The sequence below is a fragment of the Bacillus rossius genome, chromosome 15 (genome assembly GCF_032445375.1).
Source record: "Bacillus rossius redtenbacheri isolate Brsri chromosome 15, Brsri_v3, whole genome shotgun sequence".
NCBI classification, from domain to species: Eukaryota; Metazoa; Arthropoda; class Insecta; order Phasmatodea; family Bacillidae; genus Bacillus; species Bacillus rossius.
Window position 1 is genome coordinate 44,674,773 of NC_086342.1, and position 18,151 is coordinate 44,692,923.

The following is an 18,151-nucleotide window of genomic DNA, read 5'->3' on the forward strand; positions in this document are numbered from 1 at the left end:
CTTGAAACAAATGTATTTGCATCTGATTTTAAAACTAATATTTTGCATTTTTAAATCACTAAATAAAGAAACTTAATACATCGCATTCCATGTACTTTATACTTTATTCTTAAGGAAAAACATGTTTATTGAAAAAAAAAATCCCTTTTTCGTGCTGGATTTTCTGCAAAGAATGAGTTAAATTTAAATTTAATAGGTCCAAAAAAATCATTTAAAAAATGTTGAGTTCTTGTTTTGTTACAGGAAATCATATTTTTAATATAAGGAACAATTTAATAAAATGTAAGTGTTATTAAGTGCTTTTAAGTTAGGGATCAATACCCCTTAACTAATAAACTAACTACCGTACACAATGAAAAAAAAATATCAAAAGAAAGAAAAATTAAAGATGAACAGGCATAAATAAAGAAGCCTGATGCATAGTGTAAGGGTTAGCAGTGCAAGCCTATTCCACATCATACTTAAAAACACAATACATAACTTCTTTTAAAATATATATTTGAACTAAAGCTCAACTACACACATTCAAAACACAAAACATACTACATTCTCTCTGGATAAACATGAGAAACAACTTAATACGAAAACCATTTAGCTACACTTTAACTGGTAGTATGAAAACAGTGCATCAATTATACTGAACTCATGAAAAGCCAAAAGGAGTTTAAAAACTCGTATGGTCGATGGACATTTCATTATTTATTAAATCATGTAACACAATGTAAGAAGACACAGCAGAGACCGGTTTCATCATTACTGCTAAGTGTGCTAGCAACACGTGAACTTTACTTAACGATGATTATAACTGATCATGAAGTTTCTACTTAAATAATCTACATAAATGAAAAGAAAATATTACAATTTAATTCTAATATATAACATTTTTTAAAACTGGAATATATAAATAGCACAAAAAACATCATGACATATTTGAATTATTAGTCCTGTTGATGGCAGTGTACAGACAACTAACAGTACAGGTCGACAATGTAAACTCACAATTCCACACTGAGTCGGTAGACTCTGCACTTAAGCAGGTCTGAAAGTGTATTGACAGCAAGTGACAGCAAGCATTACATTTCCTGATAAAAATTCTGATAGAAAATACATCTTTCAAGAACAAAATCATAAGCCATTCAACTCTTGTAACCTTACATGAATTTTCACAAAGACTCCATTACCAATATTGAAATTTTAAATACTTTTTAAATTAGTAAATTAAAAGAAAACTTTCTTTTAATAAAAAAAAACCTCAATGTGATAAACTACCAGCCATCTAGGTAACTATATTTATTTATTTTTTTATTTTACCTAACGTGCCGATAAATATGATTAAAGTTCACCCACTTTAGCAATGATAATTAATGTCCAAATGAGCATATTTAGCTGACAACTAAATCATCGTAACTTCCACAGCTAGATGTGAGCACACCCTCTTGTCCTTGGAGGTCCTCATCATGTCTTTCTATGGAAAACTCTGATTACTGCTAAGTAAATATTCACAAAAAATTATTTTATCAATCCTGCATCTATTAGCACCATGGAAGATAAATTTTCTATGCACTTAAATATTTGTGGAACATACATTGGATTATGCATTGCTTGCACAATCTCCTTATTTAATTTCCAATCATCATTCATTAATGCCAACATTTCACGGCTAGTTGCCTACAGGTTCATGCAAAATTCTTGTAACCAACTTTTGATTTCGAAAGTTCATTAACTGTGAAGACGAATGTGTAAGGAAAAACCCACTCACTACACAATTTGTAAGTTTTGAAAATTCTATGTGCACAGAAAATACTAAATGCATCTTATGATCATCCCCCAAGGTACAACGGCAAATAAGAAATGAACTTTTTACATCCTGATAAAAATACGACAAGATATATAAAGCGCATAACTGCATTGAATAATTGAATAGAAGTATGGATCACAGTAACTGATAAATATCATAACATTTCTCAATGAGAAAAAATCTACAGTATGCAGTTTCATATTGACATAATGACATCCACAAAATAATATAAACCAGATTATCAGGGAAAGTTTGATAATTACTCACAAAAAAGTATAAATTATCATTATCAGTGTATATTTTTCCAAATTCTTGAACTCAATATCAATTAAAAATTTAGAAAGACAACATAGGTTAAAGACAAGACAGGTTAAAGAAACTTGCACAAAAATCAAAACAGAATAGCCGAAACTGACAAAACAAAACTGGATCGAAATTGCAAGCTCGCTTACTACCAACAGATTCATGTTCAAAATCATTTGATGAACAGTCTGACCTTCCACAACTACATATCAATTTTATCATTTCACAACTACTGTCATATACATCATACTAATTCCTTTAGCACCATCGTACACTTACCACCAGCAACTGATAATAAAAAAACCCATTTGAATGCACTGACTACAAAACTGCCTGATAAACTGTAAGTTAAGGTTTAACATGTCATTTCTGAATAAATACACTTAACAAAGGGGAAATTTTATTTTTTCCCTTGAACAAACTAATATACCATGAACAAGGTCTACTGAGTGTTCTATACAAGAATACATGTTAAATATTAATACATATTTTAGGGTCATGTATCAATAGATTGTAAAAATAGTCAATGATAAAGTTTACATGTAAGTGAAAATTTTTCTGGAAACAATACTGAATAGGAATTTATCATTCTTTTTTGGTTAAAAATGAAATGTTTTATTACATAATTTAAAGAAATAAAAATCATTAAAAATATGTTCAGTAAGTACTCTTTACCTTAACACTTAAAAACTCACTTAAGTCTTACAAATATTATACAGGACCAAATTGACTGCACAAATGACAGCTACATGCTAGTAGGTGGTTACTGAATCACAAAACAGCATTAACTAATAATTTACAAAGTAATCCACTTACCGAGGTTATAATGTGAAAAAGCAAATTATTGGAGAGGGATGCAGAGAGGCAGTAAGAGGAGCTGAAAGTACGACCATTCATACAAAACCTAGTAAAACGTTGCCAGAACCATTTCAGACTTTATAACTGACATCATAGAAACACATCATTCAAAGTTTTCTCTGATGATCACAAATCCCTTTCGTCACACCTAAAGGTTATAGAAAGCATTCATGTAGAAAGTAACATTATTTTTATTAAAAGCATTACTACAATTCTGGGAAAATTGTGAATAGTCAGAGAAACAGTGTGGCACAAATTTGCATTTATCAAAAAAAAAAAAATTGTCAAAAATAAAATATATTTTCCAGGATGATTAAATGATTAAACACTATCAGCAGCACACAAAACCATTATTTACTGCATTTTGTATTAGAAAATTTTTTAGAAAGCCCACAAACTTCACACTCAGCTATATTTTTTCTGTTCAGTGCAGGTAGCTTTACTTTTTAACTACAGCATCTAACCTCACATGTCCGACAGTTTGGAAGCATGCTTCTTGGATCCCAAAATGCAAACTAAAGAGCATTAAGGAAACTCAAAGACCAGAGAGTATTAAAATCACTACTTACTATTTCAAATAACAATATTTAATCTTGTATAGAGAAATATGAATGGGTTAGGTCGCTTCACATCACAGATACGTGACATGTGTCACATTGTGGCACATGCAGTCTGTGTCATGCAACATGTCTCGCAAGTAGTACCAACAGTTTGTATCCATGTCATTTTTTGTTCTGTGAACAGTGCTTGTGAACAGCTTCATGTGGTAGTCAGCGTTCATGCACAAACATGTGATGCTTTGCAAGTGACGGTGGGGCTACTTTTGAGCACTGTCAGGTCCGAGACAAGTTACAACGCACAGTCTATAGGTTGTTACATGATGACATGATGGTTTACGAGCGCTGCCATCAGCCAGGAGCCCACGCTCTGCGAGTGTCTCGAGTGTACAGACAGATCAGTATTCCACCAAGTGTGTAATGTGGGAGGATGTGGTTTTGGCAGAAGTGTAGCACTCAGGACACCGGGCAACGTTTGTAGAAATCAAACCCTGGCAATATTTTCATGAGACTTTTGTTTCCGACAAGATTAAGGGGGTGCCTCCCATTTCAGGTCATGATTATATATTTATATTAATCACTGATCAACTTTTAGACTTTTACAATTTTTTAACTTTAAAGAAATAAAAAATACATATATAAAGAGCATACTTTTTGTATAATTAGCTGCCAAAGTTACATTTTTAACATTTTTGGGTTTTACAAATAAGGAGAATTTAATTTATTGCAGAACTGAAACTTTTCAGGTTTAACTGCAATGCCACTGGCTACTTCATGATATGGTTTGAATTTCTATCACAAAAACTCATTCCATGTTTCTCGGCTGTCAAAATCGTAACAAATTTGAGAAAATTTTGAAATGCCAGGTATAATTAATTAATATTTTTCTGAAAGAAATTCAAACCTTTTCTTGAAGTAGCCAGTGGCATTGCAGTTAAACCTAAAAAGTTTCAGTTCTCAAATAAATTAAATTCTCCTTATTTGTACAACCCTAAAAAACGTTAAAAATGTAACTTTGGCAGCTAATTATTAAAAAAGTATGCTCTGCATATATTTTTAATTTCGTCAGAGTTAAACAATTGAAAAAGTGTACAAGTTGATCTGTAATTACTGTAAATATAAAGTCTTGACCTGAAACGGGAGGCACCCCCTTAAGAACAGCCCGTGCTGTTAAGTTGTCAACAGTGGACGCCCTCTAGTTCGAGATGACGGCGACAGAGGACCTGTTGCCGCCTGTCTCTAGCCGCTAGTCTTCAGTTCAGCAGCGCTGCTGATCTCCTGTGGTGTGGACGTGTTCCCTGTATGTCCCTGTATGTCCCTGTGTGGACACTGTGCCCACGCATGTGTGTGTGTTGGAGGAATCAGCGAGAATAGGAAACTTCAAGTTGTAACACTGGAAAAAAAGGAGAGTCGGTCAAACTTATTTGTGACCAGCTAAATGTAGGGAAAAATACAGTAAATGACCGGCGGAGGAATCCAAAATAAATTCAGGATTTCTGAACTCAAATAGAATTGAGTAGAATACTTCCAACGCATTGTAGGCTCAGAAAACCTGCTAACGAGTTGGTCAAAGGTCCTCTTTGGTCATGTTTTCAACAAGAAAGATGCAGGGGTACTACATTAAGTAGTCCCATTTCAAAACAGAAGGGAATTTTGCTTCATTTGAAAACTGACGATTGTGGTTCATTTTCAGTAAGTGAAGGGGACTTACCCGCTAGAGAAAGCAACATGGGGTTTATTTTATAGGCCTGTTCAGTGAAACGTTAGCAGATGCTCTAGTAGCGAGCCAAGTTCATAACATGGACTAAACTGGCCTTAACTTTCTGCTTTTACCCCGGAAAACATTTGCTACAAGTAAGGAAAAATCAACTCCTGTATTTAAGACAAACAAAGAGAGATTAACTGTAGGTGTTTGTCTAAAAGACACTGAACATCAAGATTCCTCGTTTGTAATTGTAAAGTCTAAAAAGCATCGTGCTTTAAAAATTGGTGAATTTTCTATGTTCACAACATGACTGGAATGGAGCAAAGATGTGAAATTCTTTTCTTTCAGGAACCAACAGCTAATACAAATGCACTGAAGGTTTTGTCACAATCATTCCCAACTCTGTACATGATGTGTTCAACAACAGCGAAAAGCCTGGTAATGTAGTTTTTTTTTGTTTTTTTTTTTTTGTTTTAACTCTCTGTAAAAAGCTCCTCTATAACCAAAATGTAAAAAATAGTTTAAGACTACAAATCAATTGTACATACATACTATTACAACACTTAAACTCACACTATCAAACTGAAAGCAATATAGATATTTACAACTACTGAACACACTAACACAAAACACAGTAAAGTGAAACCTCATTAATACAAACCTGAGGGGTCATAAATTTGTCCACTTTGTAATAATGACAATAACCATACTTCCCCACATTGCACATGCATAATTTGTACAGAATTTCAAAACATAGAAAAATATGTGCATTCTCATAGTACTATGTACTACAAACCAGCATAAGAGCATTCTCTTAAGTAAAAAACAAGTTGGCCAACATAAAAGTTAACAAAAAATTATTTACAATTTTGAATGGTATGTTGCTACAACCTATTACATTGTATATCTAATATATCACTGAGAATATTTAGGTAAAAAAAAATTAACAAATTTGGGTTTCTTCTCATTTTTCTTAAACACTTTGGATAAAGCCACACAACTGGTCAAAGGCTGGTCAAAGGTTCAGTGTCATATTGTAGAAAATTGTAAACTGTGGGAAAACCTTTAAACTCCGCTAATACGTAAGTACCTCATTTACTGTATGTATTCTTTCTTCAATATATACTTTCACTTTATATTAAAGAAAAATATAATGTATAATAGTCTACTAATATACCATCAATACTCAAACCATGCCCAAAATACAGGACATAAAAAAACAAAATAAGTTTAAATTTATTTTCGATTGAATTAATTCATCTTATTTGTATTATATGGTTAAATAAACACGTACCAAAAATTGAGGTGTTTAAAAAGTTTTCAAATGAGAATTTACACATCAAACAAAAATCTATTTTTGTGTTTAATCTTATTGACCCTCAATAACTAGTAAATAAATATTACGAAACATAAATATTTTGAATCAAACTAAAACAAAACAACAAAACCGTGACCCAAATGCAACACAGAACTAACGTAGCGTACCGATAACTATTGTCGTAGTACCTTCTGCCCACGAAGGAGTGCGGGTCTTTAAGTTAGTTCACTCGGCAAGAGACAGAGTCCAGGCACTGAACACAATCGACGAGCGGGAAGACTTCTTTTTATTTTGGACAACTCATGATAACTAATGGTCAATTAGGTTAGGTTAGCTACATTATAAATACTTTAAAACATTGTGGACGGTTGATTTGGTTAGGATAGCTACATTAAAGATACTGTGAAATCATGTAAACGGTTTCCTAGCCCTAGATAGCTACATATTAAATAGTTATTTGCTAAGCAACCTTCGAGTAACTTCAGGTGTGGCTCTCTCGTCTGTGAAATGAAGGCTTCCCATCGACGAGCTATCAACATTGATACTGAACTACGTCATGTGCACGGACTCTATACAGGCATCAGCACAACCAATCATGATGCCAACCAGCGCTCCACTGCGGCGACGGAACAGATCATTGAAAACGTGTCTGAAATAGAATTTTCACATCGGACAGCTTCATATTCCTGTTATTAAAAAAGTAAACTGTAATTCTTAACAAATAATAGATTTCAACTAAAAAAAAAAAAAGTTTTATACAAGAAACAAAGTTTTTGGGCAACGTCAACAATAATAACGTACATCATAGATCTTATGAAGAAAATGGCAGGATGTAAACATTTGATCATATTTTATGGGAAATTGTATTGTGTGAGAAAGTCTTAGATGAGTTTTACTTAAATAAAAACCAGGTTTTTACGTAGTAAACAAGATGTGAATAGCAGGCAGAAAGTAATTTTCATTTTGTAATTTGAGGGAAAGTAATGCATTGTATTTAATGACAAGTAAATGGAACCTAAAGAAAGTTCGTTAATTGCAGGAAATGTAAGTACAGAGAATGCAAATACGGGGTTTCACTTAAACGCTTTGTATTATCCAATCTTAAAAATAAGCAAAACCGGTGTGGGCTACAAAGGAACTTTGAATTACATATTATTCGGTATTTCATAATATACAAATTAATACTGAACTTCAGGTTGCCAGGGGTTTAAAAAGGTTTATAATAACAAAAGTTTTGGACAAACTGAGATCGTATTAACAACGTTTCACTGTATTTATCTACGTAAATAGCAAATACATAACTTTAATTAATGACACAAAAACATTTAAACTAATTGCGTGATATTCTATAATACTTAAGAAATTTGCACAGAAATGGAAGTGTGCATTGTCAGACTGAAAGCTTTACCATCTCTCTTCAATTTTTGACATCACACATCATACAAAACACTCTCCTTCACACTTATGGAACACACCTTATTGAAAAAATATATAATTTAATAAATTTTACAAGGTAAGTATCTGTCAATGCACATCAAAAGTTCAATATTACATGTTTATTGTAATGCATCTACATACAACTTTCACGAAACTACAAATATCAATTAAATAGGAATACTGAACATGCTTCAGAAAACAAATTGGAAAATTCTTAATTATTTTCATTAAACTAAACAAATGACATGCCTACCAACACTAAACACAACAAGAAACAGAACCAAGTTTGCTTGTAATGAAATCAAATTTACAGTATGTTTATGTTTCGAATAAATATCACACGTCCCAAATTTTTTCCAATGTTATTCACTAACAAAAACTCAATTATGTAAATGTCTTTGTTTCATTTGTTTGAAATATTTTGTAATGTGTGAGTATTTTCATACTAATTTCCACATTAATTACCAAAGATTTGTCCACATTAGAGCACCTGACTTCAGCGTGGTCTTAAAACTAACTGAATACAAACTAACCAAGAATTGTGGTGCAGAGATAAAAAAAAACTGAAATTGCATTCAAGAAGAGCATTGTACGATCTCGGTCAAGCCAAGTCATCAACAGTTTCCCAAAAGAAATCCCCAATCAATGCCAATGAAGTTCATCAACAACGACTTTCACTGATTGCTTCCCCATTTCCACAAACTGTGTTGATTTAAGTCAACGAGTCATAAAGCAAAACTAAAACGTAGTCAATGTTTAAAGCCTATGCCACAGAGTGCTGATAATATTTCCTCAACTTGTATGAAGTTTTCATTCTAAGATAACATTCTCTGAATTTCATTACAGATTACTAGATTAGCTATCTGAGCTGTCACATTTATGCAGGATATTATTCTTATGAATCAATTTATGTTTTGAAGTAACTGTTAAGACCTTTACAACAAGAAAATTTTCGCAGCCTATAATAACAATAAAATTTACCATTTTTTTACAATATTAAAACTTAATTTTTTTTTATATGTAATGTATCAACAATGACTGAAAAAAAAGTACACATTTACAAGTGGAAAAAATTTTAATGTGACTTAGCAACTGCCCTACATAATGTGCCCACACAAGGTCATATTCCTTATGTTGCAAGAAGTATTTACCTTTCTAAAATATACACACAGTAAACCACTCTTCAGAAAATCCACTTTAGAAAATAAATTGCATAATATTAATAAGTTTAAAAAGTTTGGCATTTGAACTATAAATACATACAACTTTACCTATTTATAAGTTTTGCCAGTTAATAAGTCTACAATTATAAGTTTTACTGTAATTTTATTTTAATGATTTTTACTTGTGATGGAAATAATTCCAATTTTATTGAATCTGAATATCAAATTCAAATTCCCAAAGAGTACTTCAAATTTAGCCCTCAATTCAAATCCAGGTATCACATTTAAAAATTAAATAATGTAACAGAAATGAAAAATTGAAATCTGGTGTTGAAACATTTGCAGCAACCCACTTTCTAAATAAGGATATTTATGATTTATTATTTTTTTACTGGCAGAGATCACGATTAGGTTTTATGGTATCATTTAAATACTAGCTTTTAATTCTTTTAAGAAGTATTTGGGCATTTGCAATGTGTTTAGTGATCACAATTTACATGAGTTAAAGTTGCAAAATATTTATAATTTGTTTACTTTCATTTGACTAAACATTTGAAGTAGCTGTTATCCATTTTTCTTATGGGTTGGTTAGGTTTTATGTGTGTTCATGTAATTTTCTTTTGGATATTTTCTGTTATGGCTCTTTTTTTGAAAGCTGGCTGATGCAATAGTTTGCCACTCACATAAGTCATAAGTTTTGGAGAGGCGAGATACTTGTGCATGGGAAAGACTAAGTTGGTTGAAGTGCTGTTGCTATGCGCCAGTATTAGCTGATATTTTTGTGTGCATTTTTGTGATTGGTAGGCCTGAGCGAATATTCAAATTTTCAATTATCAAAACAAATAGTTTATTATTCGTATTTGATTCAATTTCGAATACTAACACTTGGAAAAAAATAATATTCAGTCGTTTACAAATACAGCTGTGCGGGATCTCGAAAGTCTGGAAACATTTCGAGATCACAGAAGATTTTCTCATCGGGCAGGGCAAAATTTCCGCAGGATTTATGTAATGTTTTAAGATTATTTATGTGGAGTTTTTTTGCTATTTCTAGCCATGTAAATTTTGAGAAGACTAATATAGTAAAGCCGGATTTAACACATGATTCGGAACCATAACTAACACCCACATTATCAGTTATAGTATTTTATGGATAACAGAGTCAAGCAGGTTGTCAAAAATAGATTAGAACTGACAGCATACTGATAAGGATAAATATGTGTCAGTAAAATTCAAAACACTGCATGGGTGTCAAAGTTGAAAGTTTTCAGACCAGAGAAACTGCATGCCAGCTCCGTGACTATAGCCCGTCCCACTCTTAGATTGCAGTACACGGCTTATGGCGCGCGCTGTTGCCAAATCTCTAACACATTACGAATTTCAGGAGATGTGTGTCTTTGTAATTCGGATCGAACAAGAAGCATTTTAAAACATCATATCGTAATTTATAATATTTTATACTATTACACAAAGAAATTTGTAATAATGCCACTTTTATGTAAATTTCAAATAAAAACTACCTATTGTAGACGAAAATTTCTTATAGATTTCTTTTATGTTCTAAAAATCCCATATTATATATATATATATATATATATAGATCACATTTTCATGGGCGTGATAAATGCCGTATTTTTGGACTAGTCATGTCCAAAATGATAAATAAAATACGGTAATGGAAATTTTTTGAAAAACAGAAAAATCGCAACAACTCCCATAATATGAATAATATCGCATCCGTTTTAACGTATGATAACTCGGAGTACCTAATGCCAAAAAATGTTTTCGAAATAAATTTTTGATACGACCAGCCATAACTGCATGGGTTCGAAAAATATTTTCACCGGACAAAAAAACGTAACTGCCTTAGTAGACACCTTATCAAATCTGTTTAAATTGTTTGTAAATATCATAATTATTTTCCAAAACTTTGTCTAAAACAATGTTTGATAAGATGCTTGGTGTTGAGAAGGATAGAAAAATAATTCAAAATTTTGTACCATGATTGCTATTAAATTCCTTGGTATTTATTTCATACATTTTACATATTATGTTCAAGATTCGATTAAAATATTTTTGGAACAACCATTACTACAAGGGGAAGAAGAAAATATGGGTGTAAGGATATAAAAATCCCTTTTTGTTCTAATGTAAGAAATATAATCATCAGAATCTTCCTGCGCCTTTAGGCTGTGCCGATAAGGAATTTTTTTTTTAACTTTAACTTACAACAAGAATCTGTTCACACACATTTCATTCATGGGAATTTATACGATAAATGTAACGTTAACTTGATTAAGAAATTAATAACATCACATACCTTTTAATCACTATCGCTACCGCTGACCAATGTTGATACCACATCCATAAGAGTAGCACAGAGCTGACCAGAAGAATGGTAAGCTTCCTTAATTGCATTGCACACACTCATATTTTTTGAAAAATACTCAAATACATTCAACACAATCTTGCGCTCCCTCCCGCGTAGCCTACCGATATAATGATTTTCGGTGTTCTATCTTCCATATTTTATATGTACGGAATAAAAATAAATGTAGAAAATAATATCACGTATGTTAATATATAATTTGCCAAACTTATAACTGTAACGAGTCACTGGACACAACGCGTTGCTTCGTCGCGAGACGCGATACTAACTGGCAGGCTGGTTTTCAGAAATGTGTGTCTAAGGAAATACATGGTTGACTAAGGAAGCCATGTATTTGATATTGCTTGCAGGACAGATCCCCACTTATCTAAACACACGACCCTGTTTCCTCTTACGACGGCAGCTTGTGAGAGAAACCTCTATTGCAGCGTGCTCTTGTACTGATAAAGACACATCTTTAACAGATATTTCCACGGAAACTGTAGAAGCAATTGAGATGGAGCTGCTTTTAAAAACTAATTCAATTCATTGTGAACATTTTTCACGATTTCGTCCCCCATCTATCTTTAATAGAAAAAAAGTTTTCCGCTGGTCAACTTTTTGATGTGTCAGTTTGTGAGAAAATGCATTTCAATATATTTAAAAAATTATTTAAGTGAAACCTGTACGGTTTTTGTCTTAACATTTGTTCGGTGGCGTCCTAAGGCATTAATTTATTATTTTAAAAAATCTGAATGAAATACACATGTAGGTTATTTTTTTTGATGTAAAACATCTCAGAATACTTCAAAACAGTTCGCAGTGAATAATTTATGTTTTTTAATTTTTTCGGACACTTAAAATATTGTTAAGTATTCAAAATAAGCATTGCCTGGTGCGTATTTCGATGCTATACAACATGAAAAAAAGCTTGGTCCAAAAATTAAAATTTTAGTTTCGTTTGATGTTTGGCAACAACGCACGAAGAAACAAGGACAGCGCTAACGGCAATCGGCGTGTGCTAGAGAGAGAGAGAATGCGCCCATTTACTTCCACACTGCAATCTAAGAGTGGGATGCTCTATAGCTTCACTCAGAACATGAGGGCGAAGAGAAAAAACTTGTAAAGATCTTGTGTAAAACATCTGGTCACATACTCACACCAAGACTCCTAAAATCTAAAAACCTATGATAATGTTTTTCTGATGGATGATACACAAGCGAAGGATGATGGAATACAGGCCCACACACACACAATCCTAGCGCAGTGACAGCTAGGCAAGTATCTTGTCATATGCATGGCCCAAAAAGAAGGTCTCACTGGGAGAGGGGAAAATAAACTTCATCTCTTTTACCAAACACACATTCACTGGACAGAAAAAGAGAGGAACTTTCTAAACAGCTACTGTGTTCCTACACTTTAGTTAAAACAAGCCAAAAAATATCATCCATAAATGTTCATGTATGTTAATTAAAATAATGATTTATTTTCACATAGTGAAACATTCAAACAAATAATTTTTAAATTTTTTTTAGACCTAAAGCATATTTAACTTTAAATCAAAACTGCTCACTGTACTTCTTTTTTAAACCCACCCTCTTGGAAGTTTCTTCACACACTGCAATTGCCTTACATATTCGCTTTGCACTGTTTATTAACATATTTGTTTTTGTTTTTTTTGCAGATCCTATTTTGATTACCATGAAAAATATTTATTTATATTTTCCTATCAAAATTTGAAAATTTCAACAAAATTTTACCTATAGTAATTGAAGCTAACTTAACCTAACCAATCTTTCACTTTAGTATTATTTAATTTCACAGAAGCTACACACTACACTGCACAATTGCTTTTTCTTTCAACATGTATTTGTTATGATAAGTAATAACAATTTTTTAGTTGGATTGTAACTCTTATTATTCAAATTTGATGTTTGTATTTGAGAATAATTTGATATTCGTATTAGATTCAAACTCAAAAAAATGATATCCGCACAGGCCTAGTGATTGGTCAGAAATGACGTCACAAGAGAGCCCTTTTCCTTCTGGAGGACAAAGAGGCAGTCAGTGTCTGTGAGGTACCGAGGTCTCGAGTGGGGCGGTGGCTTACATTTAACAAATAACGTAGCGGAGAGACTTTCACAGCTGTGGTCCGGGCATGGGGGAGAAACTCTAATTACCGAGACGGAGACCTAGTTTTTTGAAGTAGTTATGGGCCCGTCCGCTAGATAGTAGTTTTTATAATATATTGCTGACATAACTACATTAATTATATTAGGGGAACTAATGTACAACCTACTATCAGGCAAACAAACCAGTGCAAATTCACTCTATTTACGTAGCCACTAATTCTGTGGTGTGTAATACAATGAGTTTTTGCGCCTCCTACTCCTTTATTTATTACATGATGGTTTATTACAAAACAGCATTAAGTATTTTCACATCGATTTTAAATTAGTTTTGCACCGCCAAGGATATAACTTAATATATCCAAAAAAACGTATTAACTAAAAAAACTTTGCATGAGAACCTCTAATCCGATTTTTTATTTGCTGGTAGTTATGGGCCCGCCCAACAGATAGCGACACATGTCGCGTGAAACGTGGTTTCAGTTTCCACTGTAAGAGTCGCACTTCTTTATTTCCCTCCTTGTTCTGTGGGTCCGGGCTACCCCAAACTTGACACCTTTATGGACACTGAAAATTAGAACTTGTTCAACCACAGTCATAGGTAACAGTCCTCAACAATAACCGAGTAACTTCATCATAGTCCCGAGGACTGAGTCTTTCGGTTTGTACTTTGAGTCGCAAGCAACCACGGGATGTTCTCGTGAAAGTACTTAATGTTCAACTTTTGGTAACCTCGAACAACAAATTTGTGTTTTTGAATCAGTGCATATGTTTTGTACAACCAGTTTGTAATTCCAACATGTTTTGTTTTCGTGGTCGGAAAATGGCAGCCAATGTGACGTGAATTTTCGTGAATGATAAATAAAAAAAAAATGCTAAAATCAATCTGTGTTCGAGAGACTTTATTTAAGCAATCAATCATCGTCAGGAATACTCAATTTGGAACTTAAATACGTTTTCAGCACCCAACTAATTTTTCTGCGTGTTCATGTATGTATACTCTATCTAGACCACTTTTGAGCTAGACGGAGGATACGAGTGTAACACATTTAAAACCTTAAAATGTTTGTTTCAGTAATTAAGTTTCCAGGATCAATAAATATTGCATTTTTATTCATATAATTACATGTCAAGTGTACAAAGTCTTTGGGGATGGTAATAGGATAGGTATGAAGGGAAAAAAAATAGACCTAATAAACTTCAGACTTGTCAGTATTGAATTTCTGAATTTACTAAGTGTCCTCGAATATTTTTCTTATAATGTTTTTCCTTGAATTACAAATATTTAAAATACAAGAGATTCAAGGGCTCAAGTACTATACGGTCCATTTCCAATATGTTTACATGTTCGTGATTTTGTTTCAAAAATGTTTCCTCTTCGGAGCACTGTGTCCAGATGGTGACAAATACAAATTACAAACATTTCTTTGATAGGAATTAATAATGTAGTACTTTTTAAATTAAGTGTTTAAATTTCTGAATTCCCCTTTCTCAAATATTTTTCTTCAAATCTTTTTCATCAAATATTACTTATTTCGAAACTGAGGATTTGTATATTTGATCGAACCAACAATTTTTGAACAATGAAACTAATTAATAATTCAAAAAATAATTTCTTTCAATTTCTCACAAGTCAATGTAAAATGTAAATGAAACTTCACCGCTCACAAAAAGTTGCACAACTACATTTTGCTTCTTTTGAAGAAAAAAACTACAAAATTGCAAACGGCAACTTTCAGGCTAAGCCCTGGCGAAGAGAAGTGACATTGTTACGTACTGACTTCACACCGCTTGCCAGTGACGGCCAATAGAGAACCTTCCTCAGCAGCTAACAGCTGGCACCCGGACAAACTGCACGTAAGGCTTGGTATTTTGGTTTCCTTATCACAGTTCTTACTTCACTGCTATTCCTGTGATTCATCACAATAGCTCTTTTGCAATTTTTGTTTGGTCACAAAAGTTGTCACCAGGTTTACTTGCTGATTGTACTTTTTCATGCCAGTGATAATCATTACAAATATTTACATACTGTTTACAGCTTCTAAGTAAAACTTAGATAATAATTGTTGACAAAAGTTGTGAGGGAACATACAATGCAAGGGAGCTATCATGATAACTGTACAAAAAAAAAGCCCTTAAAAAGAAAGAAGACAACAATACAGCTACCAAGAACGAGCTTCACATTAGCTTGCTGTTATTCTGGCTGAAAGCCACATTGTAGTTCCAACACAAAGACACGGAAGAACAACTCACACTGTCGTTGTCATGACAACCTACCCCAAGCCATCGCCCGACACACAATCCTCGTTTCGCATCGCAAGTATTGTTGGCCAATGCCTGCTACTCATGTGATGGAGGAAATGCCAACATTTATTACCCAACTAAATAATAGTTATGATAATCAAAATTTTTTTCTAAGACAAGATGGATTTTAAATACAAAATAAAATTTCAAAACAACTATGATATACACTACTTCTTTTAAATATACCAGCACCACAACAATCAACGAAGGATATTCATGGAAGGAAACAATAGCTTGAGGTAGATCATGGTTTCATAAATTTAAAAATCCACTGCAGTAAAACAATAAATAAAAAAAAAAAACTAAACTGAAAGCTCTAAACGTGGTATACAAATACCATGAAGTTTGGCCACAATCTAGAAGTGTTATCGAGAAACAAAAACAACAGCGAGACACCGAAAGATCACACCTGTTAAACTTCGGCAAACCGCACATTTAAGGTCCGTGCGACTATCACAAACTGTTCTCAAACCTTATTTCACATCGCGCCTGCCCTGACTAACCTATCACTTCCAAGCACACGCAACGACGACGTATCCCAGACTTGAGGACGTGAAACTCACGACAAAGGCGAACACATGTCTTTGCAGACGTCTCGCTTACCTGCTCCGGGCACCGTCCGCAATCGCGAGGTCTCCCGAGGACGCGAGACCGTTCCGTCTGAACTCGTCGTGACGGCGTCCCGTCGGCGTCCCGAGCCACCCCCGCCCTCCTGCGACACGCCTCGCCCCGTCACTGCTCGCTCGGGTCGAAGAACAGCGCGGTCACGGCGAACAGCAGGAACACCACGCCTCCCAGGATCGTGACTGCACGGCAACCACACGCCGGCATTCAACATCTCGAACCAACACTTACAATTTCCATTTGTGTAGCTTGGCAGACGGCGAGGCCAGCCGGGCACGCACCTGACTTGACGGATATCCTCTGCGCGACCATCCGCCCGCCGAGCACGGCCAGCCCCGTGCACAGCGAGTGGCCCACGAAGCCGCCCATGGTCACCCCCACCACGTCCTGCAAGCCACGCCCTCAAGATCATGTCACGAGCACAACACACACATGGAGCGACTGGCCATCGTACCCGTCCGAGGCGTTGCTTCCCTACTTCGTACTTCCCGACACAGCTGTGCAGAGCAAGACAAGTCCCGGAGTCACTGTGGATACTACGAAACTGCTCCAAGATAACCTTCAACGAATATGGAAACAGCAACCTTGGTCAGAACAAGCCAAACTAACTCTTTAACCATTATAATTAAAAAAATGGTGAATTTGTAAATTTTATAGTTAAGCAGCTTAAAATAATTAATTACATTTTATTATATATTATTTTCCTAAAACATTACATCATTGTATTCTCATATATTATAAATTAAATTAAAGTACACTGCTCTCATGTAACTTTTCCTTCACGAGCATGCAACTAGGAGGTAGTATTTCGTAAATGGACAAGTTATTACAACAAAGATGTGAGCGAGTGTTTCAGCACTCCCCAGTGATGTGTACATCTAACTCTGGTAACGTGCAGATTCATGTGTTCTCATGTTGCAAATGCACTTATAATACAAACTCGGACACAAAATTTAACATACAATATCTTAAAATAATGCAGAGCGTGATGATTATACGAAAAGTATTCATGTTGGTGAAAAAAGATTAGAAGTGTCATGGCGGTACTCTTTTCTTGAATTATTTGTAGTTTGAGTTTTCGACGCCATGATTAAATAAGTTTGTATGATTTAGATGTGTTATGATGGAGTAAAGTCAATTAATTTTAGGAGCATGAGTGGTTCAACACAAACAACAGAAGGTGGGCATCTTTACCTCTTTGGCTGCCAAGATGATGGTAGCTAGCTGCGACCGGTCACCCCACTCTGCCAGGAAAGTAAGAGTGAACGACTGGACAAATATCCTGGAAAACAGCACCATTACAGTCTGTTTCGAGAGCTTGCGGATCACCCCGGATTCCGGATCCTGCACTATGGACGCACTCGCTTCTTTGTCAAACTGTCAAAAAAACCAAAAACACACACACATGAGCAGGATGAACTTTTGTAGTTAAAACCATTCATAGCGTTGAGATAATGTTGATGACAAACACACCACAAAAGATACTATACATACTGACAAAGTGTGTACAGTCACACATTTCAAACTTGTATGGTGTTGCTACTGAATTGCAGAGAAGTCAAGTATTCTTTGGTAATGTACAAAATG

The 18,151-nt window shown here is 34.2% G+C and overlaps 1 protein-coding gene across 6 annotated transcripts in view; it reads right to left on the reverse strand.

The window, feature by feature from the left end:
• Positions 1-267: 267 nt before the first annotated feature.
• Positions 268-18,151, reverse strand: part of LOC134539549 (putative divalent cation/proton antiporter TMEM165) — a 31,343-nt gene continuing 13,459 nt past the window's right edge. For all 6 annotated transcript variants that reach the window (XM_063381676.1, XM_063381679.1, XM_063381675.1 and 3 more), the window contains 3 exons: positions 17,759-17,941; positions 16,846-16,951; positions 268-16,746 (listed from right to left, as the gene is read on the reverse strand). In XM_063381676.1, coding sequence (XP_063237746.1) covers positions 16,673-16,746; positions 16,846-16,951; positions 17,759-17,941 — 363 coding nt within the window. In that variant the 3' untranslated portion in view covers positions 268-16,672. The remainder of the gene's footprint in view (positions 16,747-16,845; positions 16,952-17,758; positions 17,942-18,151) is intronic.